At 39.6% G+C, this 20,067-nt stretch overlaps 1 protein-coding gene across 1 annotated transcript; it reads left to right on the top strand.

The window, feature by feature from the left end:
• Positions 1-17,421: 17,421 nt before the first annotated feature.
• On the top strand, positions 17,422-20,067 carry LOC122042869 (pentatricopeptide repeat-containing protein At5g61990, mitochondrial-like). The gene has a single exon (XM_042603229.1). The coding sequence runs from the start codon at positions 17,450-17,452 to the stop codon at positions 19,799-19,801; it is 2,352 nt and encodes a 783-aa protein (XP_042459163.1). The 5' UTR covers positions 17,422-17,449; the 3' UTR covers positions 19,802-20,067.

Raw genomic sequence — 20,067 nt, 5'->3', positions numbered from 1 at the left:
TTATGTATTTCTGAACTTCAATTGAATTGAATGATCAGATTTTTAGACGAACAATCAACTATTTAAAAAAACAATTGATTGTTACCCATATTAATCAACTATTGGCTAATAGCAGTTGACTATTATGATGAGTTTTGACTGAAATAGGATTATTTCAACCAGTTAAACTCACTCTTAGGTATGTTAATGATCTCTAACCCTATGATATGCTTGAATAAGTACTCAAAATAAATTTTCTTAATGAAAATTAAAAGGGATGTTAAATGGAGAAGAATGAGAAATTAAGGGAGGATCAGATTCAATGTTTAATCTTTAACCTCATGACCTAGTTTTTAGAATTTTCTAAAGGTTTAGGAACTTCAAAATATTATTGGTGCAATGATTGAAGTAAAGCATGTTTTGAGAGGGAGGTTCACCTTAAAGGCATAACTTCAATATGAAATGGGGAGAATGAAGGATTTTAAGTTCTAAGAAATGAAATTGAGATGAGATGGAGTTTTGGTGAAAATGGAATGTTGGAAACCTCCATTGAGATGTTGACATATGGAATTTGAGGAGATTTTTTTATGTAAGTCGAAATGGATGAATAAAGGGTTTAAATTAGAAAACCTTCATTTATGTTTTGGCATAAGATGTTGGGCACATGAGTTTACCTAACTTAATTATATTGTTAAACATCAAAAGGGGAGAAATTATTGATGCAATTGACCTCTAATCATGGTTGACCAAGTAGATCAAGCTTGAGTTGGCTCGAGTTGAGTTTTATTGAGTTTCAATGTTTGATTATTTGTTGACAAGAGTCAGATGATAATAAGGAGAGTTTGTTAGAGAAAGAGATTGTCAATGCAATCGATCTCGGGTCCGATTGACCAAAATTGATGTGCATGTGGATGTTTGAGAGAAAAGTTAATAGATCAAAATTAATTGGATACTTGATTATGGAAAAGTCCAAGTGGATAATGGTTGATCAAACACTTAGTAGTCAGAAGTCAAATAAACAATTGGACATTGGAGAAGTACAAGCAGGCTATAATTGACCAGGCACTTAGTTGTTAAAAATCCAATAGAAAATTGCTAAAGGCGAAGTCCAAATAGTCATAGAGGATCAAACACTTAGTAAGGTGAATCCAAGTGGATCAATGTTGATTTGATATTTTTCATTGTGAAAGTCCAGACAAGTCATGGTAGATCAGATGTTAGGTGTGTAAAGGGAAGTTCAAACTGGTCAAGGAGGATTAGATGTTTAGTAATAGCTAAGTCCTGGCAGGTCAATGTTGACTGGATGTTAGGCATGAAATGAGAAATCCAAACAAGTTGAGGAACAGATGTTTTCCAATGACAAAGTCCAGGTTATTCATGGTTAACTGGATGTTCTTAGCAGGTTAAGGTTGATCATATGCAAGGAGCGTAAAGTCCTAGTAGGTTGAAGTTAATTGAATACTAGATACAGATAAGGCCCTAGTAAATTGTGGTTAATCGGTACTAATCGTATGAGGATGCTCTAAAGACATGAGAGTCCCTTGGCATAAGCGAATTTGATGTGAACAATATTTTAAGCACTGTGAACAATGCGTCGATCAAATGATAAAAAGTATTAGTCAATTGTTATTAGTATTTTATAATATAATGTTTTTAGCCCTAAACCCCAAATTCAGGGGGTTAAGGCGGGTTATTATAGATCAATCGACTAAAGGATTTGATCAATCAGTTGATGGCACTATAGTAGTAGATAGAATATTTGGAACTCGACTGATGGTCATCGGTTGCTTAATGAACACTAACAATCAACTATTAGCACTGTTATAGCAAATAAAAGGTTTCTAGGTTAGCTATAGCATGACTGATTGGGCATTAGTCGATTGATAAACAATAATAGACAACTACTGGTAGTTAAAACTGAGTTGGTAATAGACGTTTGTAGGTGTAACGATCTAATTCAACGAAGCAATCCATTAATATATAGCGAGCAATTGACTGATAGGAAGAAATCAACCCCGATATAAAGATTATAAAAGAAGGGTTTTATGGAGGTTTTCACCATCAATTCTTAAACATTTTTAGAGGATAGTACTGCTACATTTCCAAACCTCAGAAGTGTAACGACCACCCTTCTTACTATACTATTACACTCTAAGGATGACTGTTACTTAACTACTAACTCTACTTAATCGATATGATCGAAATCACGAGGAGTCTCTACCGAAAAATTTCAACAAAATCTCCCCTGTACCGGTGACCTTAAACTGAAATACATACATAGTATACATCAGCCACAGACGGCTGGAATATATATCAATCACTCACGCAGTTAAATAAGTGATAAACATCAAAATATCTACTTATTAAACAGAACTCATCTTCATGCAATCTAAACAAAGATAATCTTAAATGACATGAACATAAAATACAACTTCCAATGTTTATTAATTACTAAAATGCGGAAAACTTAATAATGTCCCAAGTCTCTTCTATAGTCCTGCATTACACACCATCTGCGCCACCTTGTCGCCTTCCTTTACCTGCAGTAAGAGGAAATGCAATCTATAAGAAAAATGCTTAGTTAGCGCTATCTAACTCACAAAATCTCGATATGCATGTGGATGTACTGAAAACTAAATGCTCAAATTTCACATAAGCAAATTATCTAACCTCATGCTCAGATTTAACATGGCAAATTCTGGAATTGAAACTACACTACTCAAACAATGGCTCAAACTACAATCCGAACACTTCTAGAAATCCATGCTATCTCAAACCACAAACCAAGATTTGCAAGGCTACAACCAATTAAAGCTTGCTGGAAGATCTAACTAAATACAAACTAAGGCTGTCCATAACTGTAAATTTAACCACATCTTACATCTAAACTGTCAATTTATCATACACTAAATCTGACTACTGCATGAAGCAAAACAATCTTCCGAAATACAAGCTCCAGCACTAAATCGAAACTCATACAACAAATACTAATCAATCAAAGCAAAACCAGAATCTTAAAACCTGCTCACCAACCTACTCCACTATCAAGTTATTTATCAACACATATGTAGCAAACTCAACACCATTTCAAACCAACTCTATCATCAAAGCATGTACCATTACTAATGCAACAATTCAACTCCATTATCCAGATGTACATCAAGAATAAAAGTAGAAAACTTGCATCTATACAAGAACCCAAAAAAAAACTTCACCAAACTAGTAAACCAAAACTGAATCCATCCAACCGAAACAAAATCATTATGGGCAACTAGAAATCTGGTAAGAGGAATCACAACCGGACAAATTCTATTCAACATTTTTCATGAACAACAGAAGAATGAGGCATCTTTTATCACGGCTTAAAACCCTATCGTTCTGTTCAAACCATCAAGAAATCCCGTCCAGAAAACTTGCCACCTAAAGCCGAACAATGCAACAATTCGATCAAACACAAATACCCAAATCTGTCACTAGTGTCCGATTTGAATCACAAGAAGACGCTATCTAGCAAAGGGATCCCGATTCATCAAGAGAAAACAAAGCAACATCCAGTTCATACACTATCCCTACCCACACTTGAACCATAAAGATGCATCTGAGCACAGGAATTTCAAAGATTCCTCCTAACAAACAGGCTCCGAAAATCAAGAAGAAGAACTAACAGGAACCGAAACTACTCTACTGCAGGTGAGGAAACGCTTACCTTGGGTTTCTTGGACTTACAGCCGAAGAAAAAGGCTTCCAATGCTTCTAGGGTTTGCGGAGGATCTCGCAAACTCGCCCTCTTCCTCGTGCCTACGGATTCTCCTCGACGAGAGGAGCTCGGACTTGTGAAGAACCCACGGAGAGGTCCCCTTTGGCCGGCCGCCAGAGAAGCCCTAGTTTCCAGCCGCTGCGGTTTCGCGAGAAGCGCTGAGGTGAGGAGAAGGAGAGAAGGAATTCGAGGCAATTAGGTTTTCCCCGTAAATCAAGCCTTAAGTTCCCTTTTTTTTATAACTCAGGTATTTCTGTTAACTCCTTAAATAATTTTACTATCTATTCTAAACAGAACCGACGGCCTGCGCACTTGGTCAGCCGTGACTTGGAGGTCGCGCGTTCGAACTCTGCTCGGCTCCTTTTATTTTGGTATTTTTGTTCCTATTATAGCTTAAGTATAATTTGGTTCCCATATAATAAGTAATGATTGCTTGCCCACTTGGTTATCTAGGTTTTGACCGAGTCAGAGGTTGTTAGTTCGAATCTCAAAAATACCAAACGATCTCCAAAAATACTCTAAAAATTTCTAAAAATCTCTAGAATATTTCTATAATATTTTTAAATATTTTTAAGAACTTTCAAAACTTCTAATGAGGAAAATTGGGTCGTTACAAGAAGGCATTCTAAAGCAATCACAAAGCACTCAAAGCAAAATTCCATTCATGTAAATTATTTCATTTAAATAGTTTACATTTGTATTTATATCTTTGTTTAATTTTTATATTGCTTGTATTGTAGAGTTTTCTCCACATTCGAAAGGTATCCTCCAAGGAAAATTCTAGTGGTGATTTTCCAAGTGCGGAAAGCGGTGGAGTAGGAATCGGGATTTCCAAACAATGTTAAATTGATTTATCTTTATGCTTGTATTTTCTTTTGTGTTGTTTGTTTTTGTTTCCATTACATATTGGCGTGTTGTAAACAAGAACATGATCAATAACAAACAAAATCACAAATCTTTACTCACCCATCCTCTAGAAAGACGCCGATGGTCCCAATATTAATTAGCAACACAAATGAGTCAGCTGATGAGGTATAGAAATTGATGCCAAGGAAAAGTAACCGTCTTTATTGATGAATCTAAACAAAATGTTAATAGAAAATAAAGAATGCAAAGTCTTATATAGAGAATTATCATAAAACCTAAACTCTAAATTAAAGAGGTAAAAGATTAAATTGCTCTCAAGGCTATAAACAAATAATTCTAATTATATAATCTAACATTCCCCCTCAAACTCACAATGCTACAATCAAAAGTATTGAGAGTTTGTTAGATAAAAATTGGAAGCGCGAAGCGGAATAAGCCTTGGTAAACAAATCAGCTATCTGCGGTGAGGAAGAAACAAAAGGCAATGTGATAGTATCAATCTATAGATGATGACAAGTGAAATGACAATCTATCTCAATATACTTCGTTCTCTCATAAAAAACTGTATTGCGCGCAATCTGAATGGCACTCTGATTATCACAATGAAGACTAGTAGGTTTCTGAAGAAAAATTCTCATATCTTCAAGCAACCAACGTAGCCAAACAATCTCACAAGTAGTGGTAGCCATGACACGATACTCAGCTTCTGTGGAGGATATCGAAATAACATCTTGCTTCTCACTTTTCCAAGAGATAAGAGAATCTCCAAGAAAAATACATAAGCCAGTGGTCGACTTACGATCTATAAGATCACCCGCCCAATCAGCATCAGAGTATGCACAGAGCTCTAATGAGAAAATAGAAGGGAATAAGAGACTCTGAAACTGAGTTCCCCAAAGATATCGAAGAATGCAAAGAACAACAGTCCAATAAACTGTGGTGGGTGTAGTGACAAACTGACTAACCACATGTACAGTAGATGTAATATTAGGACAAGTCATAGTGAGATAAACTAAGATTCCCACAACTGTATGGTAGAGGTTAGGATCTGGCAAAAGAGAACCATCTGATGGAGAGTACCTAGCATTAGTCTCAAGGGGAGTATCAACTACCCTGTTGTCAGTAAGACGTGCACACTCAAATAGATCAGCTATGTACTTTGAATGAGATGAGATAACTTTTAGATGAAGAGGCGATCTCAATCCCCAGAAAATAGCGCAGTAAACCCAAGTCTTTCATAGTGAAACAACGAACTAATTCAAACTTCAAAGACCTAATTCCATCAAAATCATCACTAGTAATTATCATATCATCCACATATAAAGATAAAAATATATGACCTGAAAGTGTGCACTCGATAAATAAAGTTGAATCATGATTACTGGGATGAAAACCAAGTGAGGCAACCACCGTAGAGAACTTGTCAAACCAAGCATGTAGTGCTTGTTTGAGTCCATAGAAAACTTTACGAAGCCTGCAAACTTCACCAGATCGATGAGCAACTCCAGGAGGAGGCACCATATACACTTCTTCTTGAAGATCGTCATTCAAGACAGTATTTTTGACATCCATCTAAGATATTTTCCATTGATAAACAAAGGAAACAATAATTAACATACGAACAGTGGTCATTTTAGCAACAGGGGCAAAAGTTTCATCATAATTCATGTCATTCTCTTGAGAGTAACATTTAGCAACAAGACGAGCTTTGTACCGTTTGATAGAACCATCAGATTTAGTTTTGATCTTATAGATCCAACGAGAACCAATGGCATGTTTCCTTGATGGCAGAGGTACCAAATCCCAAGTATGAGTATGATGCAGAGCAGTTAATGTAGGATCGAAAAGAATTTAGATATCTCCACAATGACATGATATTGTCCACTTTGGGCCTAAGCTTTTATGGTTTTGCTCTTGGGCTCTCCCCAAAAGGCCTCATGCCAATGGAGATATCTTTTCTCTTATAAACTCATGATCTTTCCCATGTGTTTCCAATATGGGACTATGTTTGCAACCTTGCAACCCCAACAATCCCCCCTCAAACAAAGGATCATAGACTTCCCACTTCCGATCCTCGACCCACCAGGTCTTCCTGCCCCTCGGTCCACCCGACCTACTAGGACTTCCTTGCCTAGTCGCAACTAGGACTTCCTGCCTGGTGTCTGGTCCTCTTGATCCAAACATAGGAGCCCCCACTTTCTTTGTTCAAGGTCAATATTGTACTCACATGGCTCAATCAGACCATACCTCTTATGCACAGTCAGCGGTTAAACCTTCTGGCAGTCCGGGCTCTGATACCAATTGTAGGATCGAAAAGAATTTAGATATCTCCACAATGACATGATATTATCCACTTTGGGCCTAAACCTTTATGGTTTTGCTCTTGGGCTCTCCCCAAAAGGCCTCATGCCAATGGAGATATCTTTTCTCTTATAAACCCATGATCTTTCCCATGTATTTCCAATATGGGACTATGTTTGCAACCTTGCAACCCCAACAGTTAATTCCTCATCCATAGCAATCTTCCAAAGAGGATTACCAATAGCTTCTCTATAGGACAAAGACTCAGAAAGATAATGAATAGAGGCAATAAAAGAGGCAAAGGAAGTAGAATAACAAGAATAAGCAAAATCAGGTAATTTAGTAGACTTACGAGGATGTGCAGACAAACGAATAGGATTGTCTGCAATCTCTAGATGTGAAGGAATAGTCGTAGGAGGGGGAGTGGAGGTGGAGGAGATGTCTCGAGAATACCAGATTCAGTGAAACTATTATGTGGAAGAGGAGCTGTGGGGGAGGCTTCGTCGATGTCGGTACTGAAGGGATCAATGCGAATAAGATTTGCATGAGTCATGTCATATGATAGAAGAGGTATGGAGAAGAAAGGAATATGCTCAAGAAACACAACATGACGAGAGACATATAATTTTTTACTAATTGGATCAAAACAACGATATCCCTTTTGACTAACACCATAACCAAGGAAGACACACAAAGCAGACTTAGAGGACAACTTATCACGCTCAACATGTGGTCAGAGAACAAAACAAGTACAACCAAAAACACGTAAAGAGGAATAATCAGGAGCATGACCATATAGTTTTTTAAAAGAAGACAAACTTTAATTGTGAGAAGTTGGAATCCTTTTAATTACATGAGTAGCAGTAAGAACTGCTTCTCCCCAAAATATATTAGGAACATCTGCAGACAATAAGAATGAACGGGTTGTCTCAACAAGATGTCTATGTTTTCTCTCTGCAACCCCATTCTGTTCTGGTGTTTCTCAACACGAGGTTTGATGTACAGTACCTTCTGATGCAAGTAAATGAGAAAATTATTGGAAGTGTATTCACCTCCCAAATCACAACGAAAACACTTGATAATTGCTGAATGTTGAGTTTTGACAAGAGTTTTAAAGTTATTGAAAATGGTAAGTTAATCAGATCTATGTTTCATAAGATAAACCCAAGTATAGCGAATGCAATCGTCAATAAAAGAAACATAATATCTTGAACCCCCTTTTGTAGTAACAAGAGAAGGCCCCGACACATCAGAATGAACAAGATCAAAAGGATTAGGAGAAAAAGATAGACTTTTATTAAAAGGTAATGTGGAAAATTTTGCCAGTTTACAACCACTACAATCTGAAATATCATGACTTTTTAAAGGTCCTAATACTCCAGGCAAAGCTAAAAATTATAAACGAGAGGCTGAAACATGACCAAGATGAGTATGCCACAAGTAAAAATCATAAGAAGAATGACTCAATCGAAAAGATGACAAATCGACACTAGAAGTTGCAACATCTGGTACTTGAAGCTTATCCAAGACATACAGTCCCCCTTGCCTACAGCCTATCCCAATCATCTTCTGAGATCGCGGGTCCTGCACATAATAATTGGACGAAGAAAAAGATATTAAATATTCAAACTTAGACAATTGACTAACAGAAACAAGATTAAGTGTAAGACTAGGAATATAATAGGCATCAGGAAGAGACAAGCAAGTTGTAGCAACAGAACCAACACCTAATAATGGAATTGGAGTACCATCAGCCGTCATAACTAGCAAAGATGAATTAGAAGATAAGGAGATAAAAGATGATAAGTTGGTGACATATGATGAGAGGCTCCATAATCTAAGATCCATAAAGAGGAAGATATACCTGATGTTCCAGAGGATGACAAACCTATATGAGAAGAAGCAGACATGGCAGAGAGCTGTGAAGTAAGGAATTGTTGAAACTGCTCAAGCATATAAGGATCTAAAGAGGGGGCAACCGCTGCATTACTAGATTGAAATAGTCCATTTGGCGACTGTTGTGGTTGATTACTAGATTTCCATGAAGCATTCTGATGTAGCAATGGTGGTTGTTGAGGTTGTTGTTGCTGATATTGCGGTTGTGGTGGTCGTTTTTGCTGCTGTGGTAGTTTACCTTTGTTTAACAATAATGGACATTGAGACTTCCAATGTCCTTTTTCTTTGCAATAAGCACACTCATCAATAGAAACTTTCAAAGTCGACCTACTTTGATTATGCGGCATAGACCGTTGTCGTGTTGCAAAAACAGATGGCGTAGATGGTGCAATAATCCTTTTATCAACCTGAGACTTATGACGAATCTCCTTAGCTAGCAATTTATGTACTACTGAATCAATAGAAGGGAGAGGACTACGATGCAAAATTGTTCCACATTGTAATGTCACGGGCCCTCGGCCCCTTGGGTGGCCACACTAGCGGCCCAACTGGCGGCCCCTGATGGTCCCTTGGGCGGCCACAATGGCGACCCAACTAGCGACCCTTTATGTCATCATCTGATGACCCTCAGCCGTGCCGTTACTCACAAGGACTTCCCACCCATGGCCAGTGGATTTTTGCCTTCCCCAGGATTCGAACTCTAGATCTCCAGATTAAATACTAGAGTTTATGAATCCTGGTAGCTAAGTGAGTGTCGCTCACTTGTCTACCAGGATTCATAAACTCTAGTATTTAACCTGGAGATCTAGAGTTCGAATCCTGGGGACGGTAAAAATCCACTAGTCAGGGGTGAGAAGTCCTTGTGAGTAACACTATGGCCGAGGGTCGTCGGATGACGACATAAGGGGTCGCCAGTTGGACTGCCATTGTGGTCGCCCAAGGGACCAAGGTTGGGCCGCTAGTTGGGCCGCTAGTGTGGCCGCCCAAGGGGCCGAGGGGTCGGATCGTTACAATAAAAAGGTAAGGGGTCGCCAGTTGGGCCGCCATTGTAGCCACCCAAGGGACCATCAGGGGCCGCCAGTTGAGCTGCTAGTGTGGCCGCCCAAGGGGTTAAGGGGCCGTGACGTTACAATAAAATGGCGCCTTTTTATTGTAACGACTCGGCCCCTTGAGCGGCCACACTAGCGGCCCAACCTTGGTCCCTTGGGCGGCCACAATGGCGGCCCAACTGGCGACCCCTTATGTCGTCAATTGACGACCCTTCGGTTGTGTCGTTACTCACAAGGACTTCCCACCCCTGGCCAGTGGATTTTTGTCTTCCCCAGGATTCGAACTCTAGATCTCCAGGTTGAATACTAGAGTTTATGAATCCTGGTAGCCAAGTGAGTGACTACCAGGATTCATAAACTCTAGTACTTATCCTGGAGGTCTAGAGTTCGAATCCTAGGGAAGGCAAAAATCCACTGTCCAGGGGTGGAAAGACCTAGTGAGTAACGGCACGACCGAGGGTCGTCGGTCGACGACATAGGGGTCGCCAGTTGGGCCGCCAGTTAGGCCGCCCAAGGGACAGCCAAGGGGCCTCCAAATGGGCCGCCCAAGGGGCCGAGGGGCCGAGTTGTTACACACACAATCCTTCAAAGTCATCATGAAAGGCCATCAAGAATTGAACCAGACGTTGCTCTTCTCTACGAGTGACATAAGCTGGGAGTGCTCGTAATTCTTAGGATTTTGTGAGTGCTAACTGGTCCCATAGTTCTGATATAGCAGAATAAAAATCTTGGATCCCCATATCTTGCTGCTGAAGTACATGTATATCTACTTCTAATTGATATTGTTTGGTAAAGTTAGACTGCGTGTATAATCTTGCCAGATGATCTCAAACCTCTTTGGCTGTCTCGTACTTGGCTAACTGAGCACCAATGGAGTGTGAAATAGAATTATATAATCTTCGCATTATCGGTCTCCCAAACATCCAACGACTTTGCATAATCATCAGTATTAATATTCGTAGGTTGAACTCGCACATCTGAAACATATTACCATAGATTTTCCTCGCAAAAAATGTTTCATAACATATCCCTAATACGAATAATTCTTTCCATCCAATCGGACACTGATCAATTGAAGCGAATCTTCTGTATGGCCATGATGATAGAACAAATTGTGTTCACGAATAACCGAACACCAAACAAAACCAAGTATTGTGAAAACAAAAGAAACCCAATCAAAATTGTACGGTTACGCCAAAAAAAAATTTCGGGGCTTCAATCCGCGAAAACTGTGGATCGAATTAATAGTTCTTTAATCTGATTATCAAAAACATAGAGATGAAGGCTCTGATACCATGTAAAAATTGATGTCAAAGAAAAGTAGTCGTCTTTATTGATGAATCCAAACAAAAAGTTGATAGAAAATAAAGAGTACAAAGTCTTATATAGAGAATTATCAAAAAACTTAAACCCTAAATTAAAGAGATAAAAGACTAAATTACCCTCAAGGCTATAAATAAATAATTCTAATTATATAATCTAACAGTTAGAGGGTGTGCAAATAGATAGATGTACATTTTGTGGTGTGTAGGAAAAGACACCAAATCAGATCATGTCTAGACTTTCAATTAGCTTTGGATGCAAATTAGATGGTAGCTACTGATGACACATGTGATGACTACACATTGAAGGATATTGTGAATCTTCAAAAGACATGGCAATTGCACCATTTGGTGGTTGCAAGCTTGGCACCTTGTAAGTCATCCATGATCCACTATGTATGGTCAGCAAGGTACTTTAGTATGGTTGATGGTGACCTTTTACATGCAAAGTTGGTAACACATGTATATCATATGTTGGATATCTCCTCAGATCTAATATTTCATCGTCAGTAATACATATTATAATGAACGGATCTCAAATATAATGTGATGGTCAAAGTTAATGTAAGGTGAAGGTCGAAATTAGAGTAGGAGAGCGCCTAGATGATTTTGTTGGTCGCCCCATGTTAAAACTCTAGGATCCTACCCAAGTGGCTACCAAGTAGGACGCTCGAATAAAGCTGATTAAACGCAAAGTCGGTCAGAGATAAAGACTCTAGTATTTTATTCTAAAAGTCAGGAAATAATGTATCTGATTGGTCGAATAGTTGGTCGAGTGAAAGGGAGTCTGACCAGGTAAAAATCTGACCAAGCTCTAAGTGTGCATAGACCTTATAAAAGTCTTAGTATAACATCGACCCGATGAAGATCGATTGAATATAAGGCTATCGTGCGGGCTTAAAAACACTTGGCCTTATAAAAGTCATAGTATAAGATCAACCAGATGAAGGTCAATCAAACACAAGGCTATTTATGTATGCCCGGCCAGGTAAAGACCGGGCAGGCGGAAAGACACTTGGCCTTATAAAAGTCTTAGTATAAGATCGATCGAATGAAGGCCGATCGAACATAAGACTATCTGTGTACGCCCGACCAAATAAAGACCAAGCGGGCTTTAAGACACTTGGCCTTGTAAAAGTCTTAGTATAAGATCGGCCCGATGAAGGCTGATCGAACACAAGGTTGTTTATGTACACCTGGCCGGATAAAGACCGAGTGGACATAAAGACACTTGGCCCTATAAAAGTTTTAGTATAAGATCAGCAGGATGAAGGTCGATCGAGCACAAGACTCTCTCTGTATGCTCGACCGGGTAAAGACCGAACAGCTTAGAGATACTTGGCCTTATAAAGTTCTTAGTATAAGGTTGGTCGGATAGAAGCTGGTCGAGCATAAGGATATCCATGTATGCTCGGCTGGGCAAAGACCGAACGAGCTTAAAGACACTTATCCTTAGGAAACTCTACATATCCGCTCAGTCGAGTACATGTCTACCGAATTTAAGTTACTTAATGTCACATTGTCCTTAAAATAAGGCTCTAATATGCATAATTTATCATATGACTTATTGAATGAAGCTTTGACATACCGTGAGTACTATATTAATCTCTAAACAGATCTTTGCAGTATTTAACATTTGACAAAATAGATTGATACAATGACAAGCAATATGGCCAACCTTAGGGTCCGGTCGAGATACTATGACAGAATACAATGACAAGCAATATGGCTAGCCTTATGATCAGTCGAGAATTATTTAGCAGACAAACAACCGATAACATTTTAACAACCTGACATAATTATCGGAGAATATTCCTTTGAAAGCTCCTCCGGAATCTATCTGGTTTCCTATTGGTGATTCATCTATAACAACTTCAGAAAAGGTTTAAATTATAAACGACAAAAGAGGTACATCTGTGGGTATAAAAAAAATTCCTTGGAAGCTCTTTAAGGAACTACCTAACAAATTCTGACGCATGAAGTCACCTCATGGTTACAGAGATCTGAGAGATGATATAAAAAGGGATCCTCTCCATTCGCAAAGTACGTAGTTTTTGCATCTGAGACCTTCATTTGCACATCCACTACTGTTCTTCTTCCTGGATACTGACTTGAGCGTCAAAGGGCCTTGCCAGGGATCTCTTCCCTGGTCTTTGATCACTAATGTTTCGTTGGATCGTTTGATTGTGTGTGGAATCTTTGAAGAGTTTCATCACAAATCGAAGAGTTAACTATTCGTCAATAAATCATCCACCTAAGTCAGCATATCATTTTCTTAGCCTTTAGACAAGATTTGGCCCCAGGGCATAGTACAGACAGTGGGCGTATGGTATCTCTGACATAATGGTCGAGGATCGATTTTCAAGAATTGACGATTTGAGATTTACCCCACCATGCGTTTGATATCTGTATACCTATATATACCTCCTTCCATATTCATAGGACCGATACTAAAAAAATTATTAATTTATCGGATCTCTATTTTAGACAAGATCTATCAGATATGACATCAGTATGTATTTTTGGTCACTTATATATTTTTGTCTGATGTATTTTTGGTCACTTATATATTTTTGTCTGTTTTGATGATATACATATTTTCCTTTCATTTTAAAAAAGGTATAGTGAGAAAAGACAAATGCAAAAGTATGGAATATTACCAGAGAGAGAATGATTTGTGTACTTCGGTCTGTTGCGGATGAGGAGAGAATACATGTGATGATTGTGCCCATGATCGCCCTAGAGTCTAGGACCATTTATCTATTTTAGCCGCTAATCTCGGCATAACTGCCTTTTAGTTATGGCGAGCATTATGATAATGTTAGTTACTCAGTTATTATAGACTAGGATTGTGGAGGGACCACCTTCGAGATTGTGGCTACGTTAGTTTGATAACGGCTAGGGTCACGATTTGGCCTAGGTAGACCTACCAATAAGTGTTGGGTGCCCAACAAGCCCATGCCACTGAACTCGAATAATTGAGCTAAGTATAGAACTCAGAAGAACCCCGGGTACTAGGGAGCTTGAAGAGTTTAAGAAGTCACCTTTCATAGTTTAGACCGAACTATTGGGAGAACTTGGGAAACTAAGTTAGATGGGGAGTTTGGGTAAACGGACTTGGATGGGGAGTTTTGGAGACCAAGACCAAGCTGTATGGGGGGCTTAGGAGATTCTCTAGATATTTGAATCCCATGAGAAACTTAGATGACCAAGTTGTTTAGGGAGCATGGGGGCCCGAGCTCATCCTTATTATAATTAAAGACGTCCTACACATTGTTGTGGAGTTGGGGACCTCTTAGAAGAGGTTGGACTCCTAGTTCTAGTCTTTGTATATGTAAATAAGAGTTATAATTTGAAACGAAGTGACTTATCCACCTAGAGTGGAGGTTAGGGCATCTCCAACGGTGGGGAAGATTTTTGGCCTTTTTTTTGGGACCGCCATCAAAAATGAAGAGACTAATGACATCTCCAATGGAGATTTTTTTTTCAGCTTTTTTAAGATTTCTCTTTCCTATGTATCATAAACATTAAAAAGTTGATTTGAAAAATCGAATGTAACTTCGTAGTCTCTTTCTCCATTTTTGGTGTGGATCACAAGAAAAGCCAAAAAGCCCTTCCTACCATTGGAGATGCCATAAAGAAGTTAGGTTCCAAAAGTCGAATCAACTTCTTAATTTTTATGACACATAGGAAAGAAAAATCTAGAAAAAAATTGGAAAAAACTCCGTTGGAGATGCTATCATGGATGTTACTAAGAAAAGGTGGAACATATGTTTGGGTCGTTTAGTATTAGAGAGAGGAGTGAATAGTTTACCGTGTGTTTCATTGCTTGCTTCTTGGTGATGATATGCAACGGAATAAACAAGAAATAAACTTACAACGCTAACACAAGAATTTACTTGATATTAACCTCAAGATAAGGTGACTAATCCAAGGATCCATACACACGAGTACTCTCCACTAAGAAAAACACTCCTTTTCGGTTGCAGTCGGAGGCGAAGAAGCCTCGTACAAACTTACACAACAAAATACAACACACGCAAGAAGGAAAACACAATGAATACAAATTAAAAAGTCTCTCTTTTTGTTTACTTGTCGCTTGTTGTGCCTCTTGAACCTTGGAAGTGCACCAGCACTTGTCCCGAAGAGCTTCCAAGAACTGGCTGTTGTTGCCTCTTGAACCAATTGATTGGGGAGCTCAATCGATCGCCTGATTAATTGGGGAGCATTCTGTGCTCGCGATTTCACTTCCCAATCGATCAGTCGATCGATTGAGTCAGCCTTCTTTGCATCACACCTTCAATCGATCGGTGGATCGATTGAACCACAGTTCAATCGATCGGCGGATCGATTGAACCACAATTCAATCGATCAGTTGATCGATTGACTTCCCTTTAACTTGCTTAACTCAAGTCTAGGGTCCCCAATTCTAATATTCGGTCAACCATGACCAGTTGGAACTCCTCATGCCTAGCATCCGATCAACCTTGACTTGCCGAGACTTCTTTGTCAGGTGTCTGGTCAACTCTTTGACCCACTTGGATTTTTCTCCTCGTACCAAGTGTCCGGTCAACCTTGACCCACTTGGACTTATCGTCTCGTGCCAAGTGTTTGATCCTCCATGACCCACTTGGACTTCACCAGATGTCCAGTCAACCTTGATCCATATGGATTTCCTTGTGCTAAGTATCCGGTCAATCCTTTGACCTACTTGGGCTTCCCAACACTAGGTGTCCGGTCAACCTTGACTCATCTAGATATCCATGTGTCTGGCTTCACTCACTAGGTCTTTCTTTTTGCCTAGCTTCACTCACTAGGGCTTTCCATCTGTCTGACTTCACTCACCAGGACTTTCACCTAGCTTCACTTACTAGGGTTTTCACATGGCTTCATTCACCAGGATTTTTCCACTGCTCGGCTTCACTTACCGGGACTTTCTCACTACCCGGCTTCACTCACTGAGACTTTCACCTGCCTAGCTTCACTCACTAGGTCTTTCACCTAGCTTCACTCACTAGGATTTTCCCTTGCCTAACCTCCAGTTAAGACTTTCCTAGTCAAGCATCCAGTCAACCTTTTGACCTACTTAACTCTTCTTCACATCTAACTGGTGAGTCCTTGACCAGAGGAGAATTGTATCAACAATCTCCCCAATCAGACAATTGCATCTGTAATCTTTATGTATTGTCAAATATCGAAACTCAAACATCAAGACTCAAGCTTCAGCCACTCAAGCTTAGTCAACCAGGTCAGCCTTGACCTAGGGATATTGCACCAATAACATGATCAATGGCAGAGCCAACTCGGGTGATCTACCCGAGCTGATTCCAGATTGTGAGCAATGGCTGTCAACCCCGACGTCATCGCCCCGGGCTAATTCCTCTTTCTATCGTATTTTTCATTTATTTTCCATTGTAAATTCGAGATTCTACGTCGTCGACCTCTGGGTTACAACCCTGGTAAGCCATAACCTAGCTCGGCCCTTGGACATGATAACTATATTAATTAAATATAAGTTAGTATCATGGATGTCATTAGGAAAAGGTTGAGCATGAATAACTAAATTAATTAAATTTAATCAAATTCAAACAACTTGTAAATAAAATAAAGAGAAAAAAATCATTTTAAGAATGAACGAATAATTAGTCTCATTCATTCATATGCAAAAAGAAAACATGTAAAATAATTTAAAATATTTTATTTAGTTATTCGCTCATTCCTCAAATTTTTATTATATTCTTAATCACTTATTCAATTAATGAGTCATCCAATGCATACCTTAAATTAATTTAAGATGTGAAGTCGCTAAATGAGTCAGAAGCTATGCCTGCATTACTTAACTCTAGACAAATTAGACACATTGTGCCATATTTAAATAGCCTAATTGGACTTGTTTTTAAATCATATTTCACTAGGAAAACATAGACCATCTTAATTTGACTTGCAAGCTAAAGTTGGCATTTTTTTAAAATAATTCTAAATAAAATATTATTAACAAATACTGATATTGAATAATGATAATATTTCAAAAATATATATATCATTATTATTAAATGTTTATATAGTTAGTAATATGTTATATAAATATGTATATATTTGATTTTAAAAAATCTTGTTACGAGCCTAGGTCAAGTCAAACACCGATGCCATTGTTTTAGGCCCACGCTAGGCTTGGACCGTTTGATGTGAACGGTGGAATATCTGCGCCGGCCCATTGATACTCGTACCATTTAAGATGTGTAACGGCGACGGGACAGAGGAGTGAGAGAGGCGTAGCTATGTTTCGCTTCGCCCTAAATCGCCCACTGGTCGTGAGGCGAAGCAAAAAACCATTGCCGACGCCGAGGAGCCTTCCATTCAATCCACCTAACAGTCCACAGATCCTCCCCTTGTGCACCTGCTCGGTTTCCTCCCGAGATAGCTCCGATGTTGACGACCTGCCACGCGAGATCTCCGCCCTCCTCTCCGGCTCCGCAAACTGGAAGGCCGTCATGGTCGCCTCCAACATCCCTCGTCGTCTCTCCCCTTCCGCCGTGTCCGCCTTCTTCACCGAGCGGAGTCGCGGTCAGATGCTCAATCCCAAATGCCTTTTGGACTTTTTCTACTGGTCGGGATCGCAGATGGATTCCCCTCACGCCTTGGACTCCTTCGCCTCGCTTACCATCAGGCTGTGCAACTCTGGGCTTTTCCCCCATGCCAATGGACTCCTCGAGCGGATGATCAAGATCTATCCCTCTCCGGCTGCAGTCTTGGGGTCTATCTATGGGAGTTTTTCTCGAGATGCGCAGTCTAATCCAGTTGTGTTCAGCGTTCTGGTTGATACTTACAAGAAGATCGGAATGCTGAGGGAAGCTGCCGAAGTAGCCTTGTCAATGAAAGGTGGCGCTTTTTCCCCAAATTTGAGATGCTGCAATGCGCTACTCAAGGATCTTCTGAGAACTAATTCGATGGATTTATTCTGGAAGGTGCACGATTTCATGACAAGGGCACAATTGGGTTGCGACCTCTACACTTATACTATTTTGATTGATGGCTATTGTAAGTCAGGCAATGTTGACGCTGCTAAAAATATTTTCATGGAGATGGAGCAGAAATCATGTGCCCCAACTGCGGTTACATACAACACGTTGATCTCTGGTTTCTGTAGAGTTGGGGCCCTTGAGGATGCTTTTCAGTTGAAGGAGGCAATGGTGAAGAAAGGCTTGGTTGCTGATAATTATACTTATGGTGTTCTCCTGAATGGTTTATGCAAAAATGGTCGGTCGCAAGAAGCAAGAAAGTTGTTTGATGAGATGTTAGTGATTGGAATAAACCCTTCTATTGTTGTGTACTCTACCTTGATTGATGGTCTTGTTAGAGAAAGTAAAATAGATGAGGCCTTCGGAGTAAAGGATGAGATGGTAAAAGTAGGGATGCAGCCTAATATGGTTACCTACAATTGTCTCATTCGTGGGGTATGTCGAGCAGGAAATATGTACAAGGCCCATGAACTTTTAGATGAAATGGCTCGTATAGGATTGAAGCCAGATGCACGGACTTACAATGTAGTCATAGAAGGGTTCTTCAAGGTGCGTAATTCCCAAGCGGCACTGGGAATATTTGAATTGATGAAAAATGGGAAAGTCTTACCTAATCTGTATACCTACAGCGTGATGGTAAATGGGTTTTGTAGTTGTGGAGAATCTAGGCAGGCAGAGGCTTTGCTGATGGAAATGCTTGCTAATGGTTTGGAACCTAATGCTGTCATTTATTCCACTCTCATTGCGGGTCAGTGTCGGGAAGACAGAACAGCAGAGGCATGCCAGACTATGGATAAGATGACTGATAGTAATGTTCAGCCCGATACATTTTGTTACAATACACTGATAATTGGCTTATGCAAGGCAGGACATGTTGAAATTGCAAGAAAATACTTCAATCAAATGCAAGAGCGAGGGTTGTCTCCAAATACATTCACATACGCAGCTCTCATTGATGGACTCAGCAAATCTGGTGATATGCATGGGGCAGATGAGCTTTACCAGCAGATGGCTTCTCAAGGAGCAAAACCAAATGATACCATTTTAACGGCCCTTGTTGATGGGTATTGCAACTCTGAAAATGTCACCAAAGCATTCTCCACCTTCCACTCCATGTTAGGAAAGAGTTTCTCTCCAGATGTGAGAATGTACACGGTGTTTATCCATAGCCTCGCAAAGTATGGGAAGATGCAAGAGGCTTTCCAAGCCTTCTCAGAGCTTCAGGAGAAAGGTTTGATTCCTGATGTGTACACTTTTAGTTCACTTTTATTTGGGCTTTGTAAATCAGGTGACATGGCCAGGGCTGTAGAAATCCATGATGAAATGTGTGCTAGAGGTGTTGAGCCAACAGTTGTTACCTACAATACCTTAATTGATGGTTTTTGCAAGTCTGGTGATATTGAAAGTGCCGAAAAATATTTCAGGACCATCTCTGAGAAGGGTTTGGTACCAACTAATGTGACGTACAGTATGATGATTGATGCAAATTGCAAAGGTGGAAACATGTCTGAAGCCCATCTATTGTATAATGAAATGGTTTCTAAGGGAATTGTTCCTGATAAGTCTGTTTTGGATGCTCTGAACTCAGGCTGCAAAGCGGCAGATAATTGAAAGACTGTTTTTCTTCAATGGTACCATTGCCATGAGGCTACCTGACGGTTTGTTCATTCATGAGCTTGGCGTGTCGGTAAAGAGGAAGTAACTAGGTTTTTGTAGCAGTGTTGGACAAAGAGGTTTATGTCTCCTGCTGTGCGGACGCGCAGCGGGGACTTATAATTATGCTGAGAAAGAATGTTTGCAAGGGGTATGCCAACTATTTTTGCCAGATACTTTCATCTAAAGATATCAATCATCAATGAATATCATTGAATCAAAAA

This window comes from Zingiber officinale, chromosome 2A (genome assembly GCF_018446385.1).
Source record: "Zingiber officinale cultivar Zhangliang chromosome 2A, Zo_v1.1, whole genome shotgun sequence".
Taxonomy (NCBI): domain Eukaryota; kingdom Viridiplantae; phylum Streptophyta; class Magnoliopsida; order Zingiberales; family Zingiberaceae; genus Zingiber; species Zingiber officinale.
This window is presented reverse-complemented; position numbering and strand designations above follow the sequence as displayed.

Bases quoted from the DNA above. Each gene is read 5' to 3' on its own strand.
- LOC122042869 (XM_042603229.1), top strand. From the start codon at position 17,450: ATGTTTCGCTTCGCCCTAAATCGCCCACTGGTCGTGAGGCGAAGCAAA.